At 35.1% G+C, this 17,563-nt stretch overlaps 1 protein-coding gene across 9 annotated transcripts in view; it reads left to right on the forward strand.

Moving 5' to 3' along the window:
- The window catches only part of heph (polypyrimidine tract-binding protein 1 heph), a 534,307-nt gene that overhangs the window by 364,704 nt on the left and 152,040 nt on the right, over positions 1-17,563 (forward strand). For 2 of the 9 annotated variants that reach the window (XM_073084207.1, XM_073084204.1), the window contains one exon: positions 2,117-2,170. The exons of 6 other annotated variants lie outside the window; for them this stretch is intronic. Coding sequence is in view for 1 of the 3 variants with exons in the window: in XM_073084204.1 (XP_072940305.1) it covers positions 2,117-2,170 (54 nt within the window). In the remaining 2 variants the exon portion in view is untranslated. Of the gene's footprint in view, positions 1-2,116; positions 2,171-5,516; positions 5,662-17,563 lie in introns of those variants that run through there. One more of the 9 variants, XM_073084208.1, reaches the window with a different exon arrangement.

The following is a 17,563-nucleotide window of genomic DNA, read 5'->3' on the forward strand; positions in this document are numbered from 1 at the left end:
AATAGGCAATTAATTTTGAGTGAAACATTGACCCCTCGACATTTTTTTTTCGTAGACAACTTTAATGATAATCGTTATACAAGATCATATTACTATTAATATTATATTATATAAAATTACCAAAAAAATGTTTATAGTATTCCAGATATAAGATATTTTGGATTACACTATATAATTCTTATTAATGTTTTACACTGTTTCTTAATGGAAAAACTGAGAAACACAAACTCATTTTTCATAATGTAAATAATCGCAATCTATTGTCTAGATCTTTAACATTATGTTTTGAAATATAAAAATACACATACATACCTTAATTTTTTAGCATCATTTTCGGTCAGAAAGTGGGTGTCAACATAAACTCTATCAAATAAATATACAGTGTTAGGCCGAAGCTCTATCTATTTGCATGATTAACTATTCCATGGCGGGCAACACGCTGCGGCTACAATAGGAACATTTAGTGATTCACCTTCATAACGAATTTAGTCGAGATTGACTCCACTCGAATAGCCTGTGGCCGAAACTGGATTTAGTAGTGGAACTGTTTTGTGCTAACTTATTTATTCAAAGAAATTAACTACACCCGTACATTTCACAGTTGACAATACACAGTATATGTAAAACATATAATTTATATAACAAGGAACAATCAAATAAACATGGAAAGAGACAAATACAGTAACATAACAAAGGGTTAAACAATGCTTCACTACAAAGCAAGATAATCTGAAAAAAGGAAGGGAAAAAGTGTAACAGCTGGTGAAAATAATGCGAGACCATCATTACACACACGAAGACAAATGCATAAATGCTCTGACCTTACATTATTATTGAAATATCATACGAACATGTAGTCCACTTGATGGTAAGGGGCAATTCCTTCTATGGACATCTCTAAAATCGACTCCAAATGGGATGTGAGGTTGACCATAGTTGACCAACTCTACCTGAGGTAAACCACAAATGTCTGGGTACAATCTAAGTTGGCCCACCTCGTCTAAGTATCATCTTTCCTACACACCCTACAAAACCGACCCACAAAGCAGATCCTAATGCTTGTGTTGATACAGATCCTAATGATCTGCTTTGTGGGCAAAAGTGGCCCGTAAAAGATATGGTGGAGGTGCCTCCAGATTCGAACAACGATTTTTTATATCACTGTGAAAATCTAATAGAAGCTTCCTAAAAACTCAATGATGGATTAATTATTTAGCTCCAGATTTCTAGAAAGCCAATACTCGTACATCATTTTACACAAACAAACACAATATTTCACAAAAGCTTCATGTTTGGATGCGAATCGTTATATTTGCATGACTAACCGCTGCTCGCAGGTTACGTCCATTCGTGGCTTCGACCGTTTAGTGATTCGCTTCCGTAACGAAGTTATCTCGGATTGGGGCAAGCTCGACTCGCCTGAACCGTGTCCCAAATCATTTTGTAGGTCATACTTTATTTGTTCTAGCTGTATTTGTAGTGTCCTCGATTATGATTACGTCGAAGGATGGTTTTAAGAATATTCCTTAAAAAATCGATGGTAAAATCACTTAAGTGTCAGTTAGAAAGCTTATACACACCTTCGATAGGTTTTTTATGACAAGTCTGAGATGTGTACGTTTATTCGCAATATTTTCCTTCGCCATTAAGGCACCGTGTATATCCGTGATCAATTTTTATAAAGTTATTAATTCTTCCACAGTCAAATGTAGTTGTTGAATTTGAAGGAGTTTCATCACCTTTTCGTTTTATTAACCGGATAAAGCATCCTTTAATGAGTCCATTTAGATTTGATTATTAAATTTCATTTAGGTGCGTATCCAGTTCTTGCATGTATTTAGATTTAAGTTCAGAAGTGTTGATGTTTCGTATGTTATTGTTACACATAACATTATACATTTTCTTTATTAGTGTTTAGCGATTTAACCATTAAGTAGTCTTCATACTTAACGTTACATTAAAACATAGTAAAAACGTAAAAAGTATTATGACTTACCTCCATTTTTATGCATTTAAAATAATAACCCTTTTCTGTGCGATCCCCTTCGATAATAGGGGGAAACCTTTAAACCGTTCCAATTATGATCTCGGTGCAATAATCGTTTTGTCTTTTCAGGTGAGTGAATCTTCACTACTAGAGTGCAGCGCCGGTCGCTACACAGCCGAAACGGTGAGTCAATTTCAGAAATATGTAGGTTATTAGAATGGATAGCCATTCATAGGGTATTACGGGTATAGACCCGTAATACCCAATGGGTATTCGTACTATGGTTCGGTACACTATCCATGGTCTATTTATTGGTCTTATCTCACTGTTTTTAAATGTTTATAGTTCTACTAATACTAATAAAATTAAATTCAACGTAAAAAACTCTGATATATTTAACGAAAAAGTTTACGGAGACAGTTTTTTTTATAATAAAATAAAATCCTTCAGTATAAATGAAGGAAGAAGGAAATTAAATCTAGTGTAAATTTACACTCAAATCCGATTCCTTCCTACTTTCCCCTAATTAGTGAGTGCATACAGGACTAACTTCGAGAAGAATCAACAGACCCGACTCTGAATATTATATTAAATGACTATAATAATTAAATTATGATTCTTTTAATATTGCAGGACGTATTAATTTTTCCTTCTAATAAAACTACCAAGAAAACTATCCTCGGACATCTGAGAGTTAATCAACAAGATTTTCTTAGTAGTTAAAAAAATATCATAGACAAGGTGGAATGTATGATTAAAATCTACGTTAAAAATCCAATTAATTTCCTAGCTTCTTCTATTTTTTGTACTTCATACTAAAGTTAACGCTTTCCACAGTGGCACTATGATTATGATTTTTCCTGTGCCGTAGATGCCTCGGACATATGAAAAAAACAAAAAAGGAAACACCCAGACCCGACATATAAATCTAAATACATAATTTAGATATTTTTATTATACAATGTGTGTCAAACAGATACTATTGTGTTGATCACTCCGACACTCGGGTCGTCTGTATTAATAATATATTTAGTGGTACTCATTAAGTACAATTTTAAATCGGTTGATTTTATCTGGCTCCTCTACAAATCTATCGTTGTATCTGTCGTCGACAAAACAATAGGCCCGCCGTGTACTCGTAATATGTGCATCAAGCCTGGTGCATCGGCCCTTAGCGCCACTCCACTCACCGCTGTTCACGCTCCGACTCCAAACAAAAAGCCGTAATTAGCTTTTTGTCTCACTCTCACATGCTTCTTCTTTATTGCACCCAACTCCAAACAACTGATTCGAGTAGTCTTCAAAATGGTTAATAAGTGTTAAGCAGAAGTTATAACTCTTTTGAAGCATCCAAAATAATATGGTTTAAAATTTATTACATTCGACATGAAAGCAAAATTTATTTTTCCCTTTTCATGCAAAAATCTGAAATCGCGGGTATGTCTTTTTTATCAAACGCATCAAATTGAATATGAGTAACGGAGTAGATTTGAGTATGCATAAATTCATTTGACTGGCGTGCTTCACTATCAACTCGGCACATACGCGTTGAATATGGCTGAATAATAAAACTGCAATCAAATTCCTATTTCGGAAATCCAAAACCGATGCGCGGTATTACTCAGCTGTGTCTAATTCACACTTTAAAATATATGAATCAAAAGAATTTCATTTAAAAATAGTGGAGGAGTGAACGATCGCGTTAGTTCGCTGCATGTTTATCAATTAGCAACGAGCACGCGGTGCGCCTGCACGAATTACATTCCTTCTCTTCCTTCGTAATTGATATTAGATTCAAGAATCTTTTCGATAGCTACACACGAGCTATACTCTCGTTCCGATGTACGTTGAATTACAAATGAATGTAACCGCTCCCTCGACCCTATTTGTATTAACAATTTCAATCAACTCCGTCAACCTCCATAGCAGCGGAGGTTTGAGGGAACATTTATATCTGCTGTTATTTGTCCTACTCGGTTACCCGAGCGCGTGGATTGTTTTCCCCGTAAGCACATCGTACGGAACGTAAGCAGATAACTGTCTAAATTGCGGAGCCGCTCTCCGAAGGATCGCCTCACCTCTCGAGCTCATACGCGAAGCGTCGACGAGTTTTTGAATTTTTAAATTACTCATTGTGCGATGGAATGCCGCTAGTCACATCGCTTCGTACGGACATCGGCTGCGCAATCAAACGTGCACTCAACCCCGTAGCGTTATGCTTCAAAATACAACGTGCCGCACGTCACTTTGGAACCCTTCGCATCGAGGCTAGCGATGTGCTCGCAAGTCTAGGACGCGGTTCTCCTGAGGGTGATCCTAACGAATGTCGCCCTAAATATTTGATTGTTAGAGTCGAAATATCCGTGAAGCTCGATTGCGCACTCGGTATCAAGCTTTCAAATTACACTGGAATCGTAGTTACCCACGGGTAATCCATGCCCTGGCGCTGTACGGTTCAGTTACGCCGTGCTAAATCATGAGATGAGTTTCCCTAGATTCAAGATGTGCACAGATGCGAACATTTGTCGTCTCGAATAAGTTACGTAAATATGCAAGAAAATCATTCACCTGAAAGCAACGAGATAGTGTAGCAATATGGGGCGTTAGCAAAAGCGACCGTCTTCGCGTTCCCCTCACCAAGAAAGTTATTCTAGTTCAGCAAATAGATTTATGAGTGTTTCGTTCTAAAGCATTCCCTGTTAAGTGTGCTATACTGCAGATACAATGCAAGCACGAGTTTGTTGGCGCCGCGCTTTCACCGAGTTAACGTTAGTGTGCTGTTTCGGCGCACGTCTGCACATCACTCAATTTTCATTAGTACATAATATTGTGTAGTATTGAAGATTTATTAAAATTATAAGTATCGTTACAATGCTGCTATAATGTATAATGTACATATAAAATTGGTCTGTTTGTTGCCATTTCAAGATCAAAGTCTTATTTAGACCAAAGTCTATTTTGTCACTCTTTCTTATATTGATGGTAGGTATATCAAGAACTACAAAAAACATACATTCGTCGTTAATTGAAAGTTGTTTAAAATAATAATTATAAATTTATAAATATGAATGAAAGTAAATAAAATAAACGCACGCGGCCGTATCCTGACAAGCGTGCGTAAAGCGGTGCAGAAACGGAAAACACGGTTATAGAGTCATCGGCTGGACATAGTTCTTATCGAGTCACATATTTTAACTAAAAAACTGCAATCTTATTCCTATTTATGACTCAGATTGAATTCCTTGAGTAATTGTAAAGGCGGGCGGTTAAATTTAACCGTGGCAACCATTGTTTCTCATACAAGTAATCGCCCAAGTCATCGACAGAACCCGTTCCACTCCGGCGACGTACCGCGTCGTAGAATGTTATTACCTCGCTAACCGGGAAGCGCAAGCGCAACCGCGTGCGAGGGGGATAACTTATAGGGATAGTAGGCAGAGTGAGAGAGACAGGTTGCGTGGGAGCTCCCTCCTCCGAGGGGTCAGCGAAAGTGCATTGCCACGGCCGCAGTGCGCCGCACTCGATGGGAAAAGTAGTTCTCGACGTATGTAGAATATTCACCATGGGAAATTGTTTATTACGAATATTACGATACCGTTACGCTGTTTTCTCGCGCCCGTCTCATCAGATACAGTTCTATAGTGTCGCCATCTGAACCTTTAAACAAAATAAAGGTAGGAAACCAAAGTGTTATGAAAGTTATACAAGTGTATTAGATTACGCATACGTAACACGGAATCCGATTTTTATATAGTAAGTGAACGCTTTGAATTTATATTTTTAATTTTAACTTAATAGTAAATTGAAATTTATGATCGCCTTTGCCATGCCATCTAGCGCGAATACATTTGGAGCGTAAGCATCTTGCCTCATTTAAAGCAGCCACATAGAAATGGCTGGAAACATTAAAGAGTGAGGGCATTTATCAAGAAACAAATTAACGAGTCAAACGCATAGCGCCTTGTCATCCTGTGAATTACACGTTGCCTTTCTTAAGCACACTGATAAATGTTAAACTAAAATCTGCCTGGAAATTTAGGCTTCATTTTAAAGGGTAGAACTAAAGGGTTGTGTCCTAAAGGGTTTCAAATTTCCAAACGCTCTTTATCAGTGGAAAACGTGTTTCAAATATCTTGAAAAGGTGTGCCAAATTCTTTGTAGTTCGACTGTTTCATTTTTTTTAAATTGGGTTTTGTTATTTTAAAGTGTCTTATAATAATGAGACCTTATCTCTTGTTCTGGTCTTCTTCATTCTATTCTATAGGGCTTAGAGAAAATTATAAATGCTTGTGTATGACAGTGGTTAACCCTTAATAGTTAGTGGATCCGTAGTCCTCGAGTGCCATTGATCCAAAAAAATAATATCTTGGTTTATTTGTACATTTAGATCCGATTATTGTCCGATTACTCTTACGGTGTCCGTAATGTAATATGTATGCGTTATTATACCCATGTGTGAATTAGCTCACTTGTCATTAATTATGTATGTGACACAATTGTAACAGTATCAATTATTACTGTAGGACCGTAACTTACTCGTACATATTAACACGTGTATCGGGTTAGTTAACAAACCCTGGATGTGGCTATATTTATATCAGTAAAGGTATTTGAACGTTGTGGTATTACATTGTGTATACTCTAGCGTCACAACTATTTCTGACTTTATGATGTTAAATTGTTCGGAAAAACTGATATACGTGTCAAAAAAGACATAGGATTTTAGGTTGTTAGAACTCTTTGTGGTTAGACTTCACTATGGCCACTTCTATTCATTTTAGTTAGATTTATGTTTTATAACAGCTGTTGGCGATGCAGGCTGCTGGCTGACAATAGACATAGGTTTTTATATCTTTTTACCTTTTTTATACTTTATTGTATATTAAAAAAGAAAATATTTTCTTTTCTTAGTAGTCTCTTTTTAAATATACAATAAAGTATAAAAAAGGTAAAAATATATAAAAATCTATGTCTATTGTCAGCCAGCAGCCTGCATCGCCAACATCCCCCACCCTAGTGACGCTAAAGCGTCACTCCCTACTTAAGGGTATTAAGCGATGCGGGCTGCCGATCTTTTGATTGTGCCAGACCTCGTTGTCACCTCAACTAAAATATATGTCACTTCTTCTGACTACTAAGAAAAGAAAAGAACGTTGTTTTTCTCCGACTCTCTTATAACAATAATAAACTTCGATTAGTTCGAATAGCCTTTGCTATTAGCATCGCTGCGAGCCCCCGGAGCCCTACAACAGCGATGAATCTCAGCTGTTTTCTGGGCTGAAGACATACATTCAACACGCAGCGTTTGAGTTAAGTCCTTAAGGGTAGCAACGCATATAAAGCCGACTTCAGTTAGGATTGTAATCCTCTTTAGGGTTGATTACGGATATCTATGTGAGAGTGACGTATCACATGGATATCAGTTTTCCCTCCTCGAGGAAAAGGGACCTCACCTCGCGTTCCTGGACATTCCTGAAGCGTTCCAACATAGTTTTAAAGATAGTGACATAACATCAGGTGGGCGACTTAATCAGTCCTAATTAGGGTTGGCGATTTAGAGTCCATCAGTAAATCACCACATGAGGTGAAGTCGTGTAGTAACGTAAAATAATCAAAAAGTTCTCATGAACTCTCTAGCAATTCTTTACCTACTCATACCAACAGTGTACACTGTTGGTACTTGGTCTCTAAAAACAAAATAGTTGGTCTCTAACAACAAGATAGTAGAGTTAGGTTTGATAGACGTCGAATACCTTTGAAAATAGCAAAACAAATTCTGAGATAATTTCTTATGTTTCCAAAGTTACGTGTGTACCTGGTACATCATCGCATAAGATTGTAGTAGGGCTAAATTCCCATACAAAATGTACAGTCACCGCTTTCCTCAAATGATAACAAGTTACACAACGAAGACTATGCTTACAAGTATTTGCTTCTCCAATGAGTTACGTCTGTCATAAATAAAATTAAATATAAGTTCCAATTTGCGAATAACATCCCAGCAATATATCTGCTCGCGGCAGCGATTAAGAAAATACTAATAGATTTGTGATTGCAGATGTAGCGATGCTGATTGCTACTCATTAAGATCTACTAATGATTACGAGACATGTCTACTGGATTTATTTGCAAATGCATTTACGATTTACGAGCTTGAAACGTATTATCTAACATTCAACTTAATACTTTATTGAAAATGCTTATTTATCTCACTAATTTCCTTACTAATACTATTAACATGTAACATTGGTACGATGGAGGATGTTTGTTACTCTTTTAGGCAAAAACTTCTTATCGAGTTCGTATGTAATTTGGCATGCTTATGATTTATAACAATGATTAACACATAAAACAGTCAACAAGGCTTTATTGAAAGGATAAAAACTCACATATTAAATAAAAGTTTTAATATGCCATAGTTAAATAGCAACAAAGAGAAATAGAGAATGCTAAGTCATACTTCATAAAGTCTGTCTGTTAAATTCATGGTACAATGCTTCTTTATTATTTTTTACTGAATAAATGTCACATTTAATATCAAAGAAAATGATACTGATATGAGATTTCCATTGCATTTATGAAGCCGTGAGAGAAAATAAATAGGAATAGATAACTCATTTCAAAACTTTTCTTAGTGCCTCTACACGCATGCATTGTCCCACAATAGGATACAACAGATATTTAGTACCAGCTAGTGGAATTTGGCATTTGTAGTATACACTGATATTGTATATACAATTTGTGTTTATCGAAATATATCATAAAGTATGTTCATAATTCAGTAGAGGTTATAACACTTACAGATGCTACATAAATTCCACGATTTTCTCACGGGTAATGATCGAAAGGTATTTTTATTGAAGGAACATTAATGTTCATGTGTTAAATGCCACGATTTCGACGCTGTTTTTCTTTATTTTTATAGAAACCTAAATAGACTAAAGAGAACTAGAAATACTAAAAACCGACCCGATCTCATTTGTATGTCAATTCAATATGGTAGTCAAGGTATATTAGTTAAAGTTAATCAGATATATGTGATAAATGAAAATCACAGTTCAAATTATATTTCATATGTAATCTAAAATACGCATTCCAGAAATCTGAATGTTTAAGGAAATATCTTATTTTCTGCACAGTAGATATAGCAGTTAGATGAAGGTATAAATGAAGGCTGTAATTACGCTTATTACTTTCTTTTTTGAAAAAAAATGGAAAACATCCGCAAAAAGGATAACGCGTGCAGGTTGATACCAGATTAGGTACTGAGTCGGTAGTATAATATGCAACGAATTTAATAGTTAATGTTCGCGACGCCGAGCAAGCTTGTGTTCACAAATTACTCCACACTGGTACCCGAGAGAGGATATGTTGTGGATTTATGTGTGTACTTCGACTTGCAGGTTGCTTCCCGCTCCGCCAATCTGTTCTGCGAAGCCGTTTGCGTACGTTGCCTAGCTATAGATCGTACTTTTCATAATTTAGTTGTCTCCGTATTGGTGACCTGGATTGCTTTGCTTGCATCTACCGAGGTTATATTTGTTTTGAAAGTAAAAAATGGTTTGGTGGTTTTATTTATATTACAGTATTTTTAAGAAAACTACTGTAATTTTGTTTTGGGAAACATTAGTTATTTGTTTATCACTTTTCAAAGTACAGTGTTCATAAGTTTTGTCTCTCTTTCTCTTTATTTTGCGTGTTAGTGACCGCAGGTCGGATAATTTCACTATAGGAAGCTCATATCCCATTTTAAACCCTTATGTTGCCTAAACATGATACTAACCTATACTGACTATCCACTGGAGTTACTTATATTTCTTTGTTTATTCAGCAACGTCCATTAACATTCCGTACTTTTTTCGATAGATAAATTAAATAAGTAGCAATTGTACAATGTACATACCATTAACTGACTTCTGCCTTACTATATACCTATTAAACCAAAATGATTAAATAAGCACTTAATAAAGCAATTATCTCACAAGTTAATATTTTAAGAGTGTAATAAATCTGAACCTTTCCATTTTTTATTTAAATAACAGATTTTTATGTTGCTTTTCCCGTCGAAAGTATTAATATAATTTGAAAAGCGAAAACCTCGACGTAAACATTTAAGTGTCGTCGGTTAATTGAATACGAAATACCTTTGTACTGTCGTATATTTTTACAGCAAAAATGCCCAAAAGACTTCCATTTTTATACTTATTCTGCGAGCAAAAGTATCGTTAAGGAACCTCGTTAAAGATTTAAAAATTAATGGATCCACTGTTCTTCGGCATCAAAAGTGCCTTAACGTACAATCCAGGTGGTTTACGTCCACTCCAAGTTAATGTATTGGTCATTTTGTTGAAACTTCCCTGTAGCTATTAACACTTATTTTTAAGAAGGAAGTTCTTGACGCCCGTAAACTCTTTAACGTTATGTTTATTGTGACTGCTACGGGACAAGATAGTTTATTCGTCGTCAGGCCGATTTATGCAATTATTTTTTTTATTAACTTTTTTAACTTTGAAAAATATTACTACTAATATAACAGGATAAAATGCTGTGTGTATAATAATATTAATAAGAAATATCTGAATTGAAAAAAAATCTCAAGTCTACCAATACACACTTGGCCAGCGCGGTGGACTATGGCCTAATCCTTCTCATTCTGAGAGGATACCCGTGCCCAGCAGTGAGACAAAAATGGGTTGATGATGGTGATCTAAATTGAGAAAGTGAATATTATTCATTAATAATCATTTATTTCTTAACGAAAATTCCAAGATAAGAACTTATAACAAGTGTTAAAGACACTATTATGATTCATATTAGAAGAAAAAAGAATGGCATGCAGTTTAAAACAACAAAATGGAAAGAAAAAAGCGTCTCCATTGTATTAAACAAACAATTGTTAAGTTATTTAATCTGTGCTTTAATCGAGCATATTAAGCAAAGATAAAATAAAAATAAATGAGAAAATCGTGTACCAGGTAGCTGTAGTAGGCTAATTATGAATTAATTTACAAGAGATTACATATTCTCCCTTGCACACTTGGAGCAACTTTTTAATTAAAATTCTTTCAGAGAAGCCGTATCAAGTTTTCCGGCCTACTGATAATTTCATTTTCCTATTTTAAAAACTTTCCTTGTATACATAAGGAAACATGTATATTTTTACTCGAGTGCTATTGTCTTGAAAGTACGATTTTGCATACACACTGTTACTTGTTCACACACTGTTTTAAACTTATTTAGACGCATGAAATACCTATTTTCTTACTTTGGGATTATGATACAGTGAGCGATTTTAAATAAAAATCTCAGTTGCATTAAATCGTTGTCCATGCGTTCGATAGGCTTATCGACCCAAAGCTTTGAAAAACTTGGTAACAGCATTTCTTTCCACCACTGTACGTTTTTTAATTTTCTTTAAAACATTTCTATTACTATTTAGGTATAATTGAAATAAGTTATAAAAGTGTTTCAGATAACTTGCAGATTCGAATTTCACACTCATTTTTTTTCTTACATTCGTTCAAACAATGTAAATAAACATTAAAACTAGTTATTTGCAAAATGGACCTTTATAATTACATACAAAATTGTGTTTTTATTCGTAGCGGCGATCAACTTCCTTTAATCGATCAGCTTTAGTAGTAAACGAATACGTTTAGTTTATGAGTGGTCATAAGAACATGAGCATAACGCTCGGCCACAACAAAACATACTTCGAACAATGCAGCGGAGCAAAAAACGAGCATCATTAGAAGTTAACGTCGGGACGTTCAAAACAGAACGGCAAATAGGAGCGCTATTTTTCAGTACACATTTCGGCAACTCACCGTACCGGTAAGGACCACTCAACCCAATTCTTTTCATATCTATGACAGCTGGCATAGGACGCGGGCTTTTAAAGAAACCTATTCATTTTGACCTCAAGACGACAGGGAACTTAATAACGGGGGCCGGGAGAGTCGAACAGTGCGGCGAGTGAGGCGCATCATCATTACGATTTAATTTCAAGGGAAAGCGGCCGTGACAAAGTCTACGGTGCCATTATTCTGTTCCACCTCGGAGGGTGTTTAATAAACAAATGACGCGGGGCCTCGTAATGATGTACCGGTCCTACCCTCCCAGCCTCTTGCCTTGTAAAGCCTATTTTATGCTCCTCTAACTGTAGGTACGCACAATTGCGCGACGGTATCGAGTCGACCCAACTTCACTACTTTAAGTAAGGTGGTACTCTAAATAATGGATTTTACTTCGCTGTTTCACTTTGGATTAGGAACAGTCTAATCTCACATTAGGCAGACAGTCGCAAGAAAAGGTCGGAATAATATTTTTGCTTTTATTTTTAATAATGCTTTCTCCGAGTTAGAATAATTACTCTTTAAGATTGTGTCCTTAGAGCTATAGAATTACGAATGAAGATAACAGTTTTACCTGTTCCGAAATTCGCCTGTATAATTTATTCTTCGAAGTTCTTGTCTTCGTAGTCACGATCCCACACCGGTCCGGGAACTTATACTACAGCTCCTTTAATACCATTTGTATGTGGGTTCAAATTGTTCAGTTGGAGTAACTAAGTTGTATTTATTGTGACGACAATGTAACGGCTAAGCCTGTAAAACACCGGAGCTTTGCGCTCGATTTTCATTTAGATGTATTTGGAAATTCGAACCCCATTTTGTGATGTAAGCGCTTTTCTTTTGTTTTATTTTTCAGTACAAAATACAATCTCTTTGTTTTCCCGTAGTTTGATATACAGTATGAAATTCAGTTATACGAACATATTTATACCACATGTACCTATCATGTTACTGTCATTCCAATAATAAGTCTAACTTAATATTTCGGTTAAAATAACCTCAGAAGTACAAACAAACATAGGTTTGAAAGCAACTCGAGCGTAGGACACAATATTGTATTATTTACATTATTTTAGAAATGGGTTCGATACTTCCACAGACATTAGCACCTGTCACGGTGTCGCTGTCTTAATAACAGTATTTACGAGTATAAGGAAAAGTCGGCCGAACACGAAAATACAATTTGGTAAAAGGTAGAAGTTGTCACAGTAACGCGAGTGAAACATTAGGGAGTCTCCGCACTCGTCCATACATACTCTACTTGAAAAGAAAAAAAACCTTATTTTCTATATTTTTTTAAGTTGTTGTAGCCTTGAATAATGAATATCATTTGATATTATCACTCGAACATAATAAACAAATTTCCATAGTAGTCACGAGAATTAAATTTAAACAGACAATTTAAACCTATCATATCCGTATTTGATTCTATCATTGGAATATTATACAATTTTCGACAGCTTCAGTTAAATACGTCTTATACTAAAACTAATAAAATTGATATATTAAGGTGAACATAATATTTTGTATTTTTCAATCCTTCCTGATTTCTAATATAAAAATATTAATATCTGAGATGGGAAATGGAGGGAGCCCCTAAGGTGGGCGGAGCACGAGTCGCGTGATAACCTGCTCCGGCGAGCTTTACAAACAATACAAACCAAATTACGAACAAATAATATATATCGGTAACGTGTCAAATGACATGTGGTAGCCTTAATGAGGGCATCATATCAGAAATCAAACTACGATTCCCATGTAGACCGACCTCCAGATTAAAGGTTGTTTTGGTTGACGAATTGATATAGTATTATAACTATCGTGTTACAGCTGCCTTGTGAGTTTATTCGTATTGTACAGACTACGGTTAGTGTTCTTGAAGTTTTCATTTATATCTAGTTGTGTGAAATTATAAAGGCCTAAACTTTGCCATTTTTTAAATCTTTAAAAACCTACCTCCATTGCATTGACGCAGGGTTGTGGAAAATTATCAGACCTCTGCCTTTAAGGAAGGACATCTACTACTAATCCGGTTTATAATTGAACATTTTTTATAGTAACTTGAAAAATATTACAACATATTTTGTTGTTAACAATTTGTTGAATAAAACCAATACAGTAGACATTATGTACCCATTACCTATTAGAAACAGATTGAACAGTTAGCATTAAGCGTTTATGATTATTGCTGTTGAATCAATTAATTGCTAGCTAATAGCGATTCATCTGCGCAGATTTCAGAGCAACTGTTATGCGATTAGTCGATAAGGGATTATCGTGGGACATAATTTACCTCGGGGATACGCGACAATTCAGTTCTATAGCCGCATGTATTTATAATGACCCGCGACAAACCATGTGATGGAAGCAAATTTGATGCTATCATTTATTTTGAAGTAATAATAGTTACTAATAAATAATGCTTACTGCATCTATAGCATCACGGATAGTCAATCTTGCTTTACAGTGAAAGGCGTTGAATGCATTGATTTATTATTCACAAAAATCATTTCTTAACGTATCTGTGAGCGACTTATTATATAGGGCGCTATGCCGAATAGACGATTAAATGTAAATAAGTAACATTGGTAACCTTACTTATTGAAATTAATGAAAAATGTAATTTAACATTTGCAACATTCTTGTTATTAAAAATAACTTTTTGTCCATAGCTTGTCTGCTTAGTCAAGATAATTAAAAATTATCGTGAATAGCATTAGAGAATGTAGCATTTACTGTAGCCGAGTATATTTTTCTAAATGTAATACGTTTGTCCAGTGGCAACACGCGAGCAGGATAGTCCCGCAGGATTGTGGTCGACAAATCGCCACAAATTCACCCGACCACCTCGTGGCAACGAAGATTAATCGCCCGTGTACCGGATTATCGCGGTCGTGTGTTGCTTTTTTCAACTCATTGCTGAACCCCAATTTAACTGAATTAGTGACGATTAATTTCCTTCAATGAACGGGTGAACAAAGGTTGTTGTTCGATTGTTTCACGTTCAAAACTTCTAACTGAATTATATTGTCTGGAACCAAGTTTCTTTTATTTTTATTGTATTACTGACTTTAGAGTATACAAAAGACTGCTTCTAATAACCTTTTGCTTCAAACAAAGAATATATTTCTTAAAAAAAAGTGTCTGATAAAATGTAGAGTAAGGAATTATTTAATAGTAACCCTATTTTTATTTTTTTTGTGTAAAATAATGTGCAATTTTTATTGCGCCATATTTTCAATTTCACACCATAAGTTTTAAATTTTATAATACTCTTTATATTCTCCTGTTGCCGTTTCCTTGTGTTGGGCTAATATTACGGATTACTACTCTCTGAAGATGAAGCAAAATGTCGCCTCTCAGATATCATAAGCACTATTATATTTCACAATTCAAAGACGCAGATTTGAGCTGCGCCGTGGAAAATCCTTCTCAAGGAGAGATAAGGCTTCTAAGATGTGGACGAATTATAAGTATTGCTGGATTTCAAATATAAGTACTGGAATACGATTTTTAATACCGGTTTAAAACATTGTCAGCTTTTATTTGATGGTAGTAATATGAGCACTTTTAAATATTTATAATTGAATGTATAGGAAAGCATTTATTAATTTATTGTGTAATATTTTTCTTTTACCACTATAATGCGTCTTTTGGAATTTTGGAAATGAATACGTCTAATATTTGCATTGCTATTTTTGGTATTTTATATATTTTGTCCTTTTTGAAATGAGCTAATAATATTCTGGTAAAAGGGACATTCAGCATGTTTCCTTTTTCGCCATATTAAAATATTTCAAATATTTTTTCTATTCCTAGACGAACAAAAATAAATGTAATTACATCCAATATATCGCAAGCGAATGCAGCACACACAAAAAATAACAAAGCATCTCCGAAGAGGTCCGGATCTCATTTGGACAAATCGCTCGTAGCGGTCAACAGATACCAATAACAAGGGCCACGTGCTATTGTGCTGCTGGCCGTCATTAGGCCGCTTCCGCACATCCCTAACTGTAGGGTCACCATGGATCCTTGGATTGTTTTTTTAATTATTATTTTATTGGGTACAGATTTTCATTTTATTTAATTGATTTTATTTTATTGGATTTTGCCTTTTCACGGGCACGTCTGTTGATGTTTATTTTTATTAATTTTCGGCAAAGATGACATTCTGGATTACAAGCTGTACCTAGTAACAAGTATTTACATTCTGCGTATGTCTAGGGTTCCTCATAAAATACTATTATACATAAAACTAGAATGGCCAAAAGTTGTAATATGTTTGTCTTATTGAATTGATTTTTTTAATACCAAGAAGGGCTCTTGTTATTAACCTTATGTAAATCGATTTATGCTTCATACAGTGTTCAAGGAAATTAATAAGCATAAGTTTTTTTTTTTTAATTATATGGCTTTACCATCGTGGCCTACCCACTGATATACCCATCTGCAGTGTGACAAGTTGCAGAAATGTATCTGGTTTAAATAAGCTTCTTAAATAGTGATTCCCGTGCATGTCCGTAAAAACATTAGAACTTGGAAACCCTATTAACTCTCATACTAACATCAGCCCTATTTCAGTTGGGGGATGATTTAAATTCCACTAAAAGATATTCCACCCCTGCTCATTCATACAATCTGAGGTTCCAATAACAGAGAACATCGCCTCGTCAATTGAATTTGTCCATTTGAGTCGGTTTGACATATTGTTATAGTGCCTGAAATAACTTTTTCGATAGAGTTTAACGATAGCAATGACAATTTTAGTCACCATTTTAATAAGCAATTTGTTGATACATTTTTTAAAGTAATGCAGAATAAAGAAAGTTAACTTTCAATCTGAAGAACTACTTTTTAAGCTTTAAGTAAATACATACATCTAGCGAAGAATTACCACCCTTATAGGAATTGCTGCTTTCTAAATACTTAACGACTGAATGACCGTTATTTAAAAGTGAAAAGGAAAAAATATTGTAATGGAACCCAGGTAAATCTGAAAGTTGTCTGTAAACGTTTATACCGTGACGAAGGTCCTCTAATAGGCTAAGGATTATGACGCATAAATCAAAACACCTAAAGCTACATTAATTAAGGATTCGCTTACCCTGCCGCCTTCAAAATTCATGGCGTATAAAGAGTGAGATGGTAAATCAGTGGCTACGAAAATTCAAATCGAGTTTCATATTCATCACCGAATAGCGGCGCGGTTGTAGAGCTGAGCAAACTCGGCGACTTGTTACATTTAAGTCAATTATTACGTGAACTGCGAACCTTTAGGTACGTATTTCACATTAATTTCACCGTTCAATTGTTGTGTTTTTTCTTATGTTTCTTATCCAATTCCGGAGGGTAGCGTTTTTCGAGCGTATTTCTAGCATGCACTGCCGCGCAAACGGCTTGACGGATTTTAACGTATGAAATATGGTTGGATTCGTCTAAATTGTGGGCGTAACAATAGGCTTTTTTTAAGCTATCGGGTTTGGTTTTTATAATAATTCCTAGCTTCCGTCAATTACTAGGATGGAAGCTTGAGGGCCTCATATCGGAGAATGGAAGGATGTTTGTTAACTCTAACTTTCCTATTAGGTATATGGCTGTTTGAGTTATTAATATGCACGCAATTGATCTGTAGACTTAGAATACATTGAGCCAATAATATTTTAATCCTGTTCACTATAACACGTTTATTCTTCTGTTATTATAAATAATTTAAAATGAA

Source organism: Epargyreus clarus, unplaced genomic scaffold (genome assembly GCF_041222505.1).
Source record: "Epargyreus clarus isolate Ecla_fem2 unplaced genomic scaffold, WU_Ecla_fem_2.2 ptg000021l, whole genome shotgun sequence".
In the NCBI taxonomy this organism is placed as follows: Eukaryota; Metazoa; Arthropoda; class Insecta; order Lepidoptera; family Hesperiidae; genus Epargyreus; species Epargyreus clarus.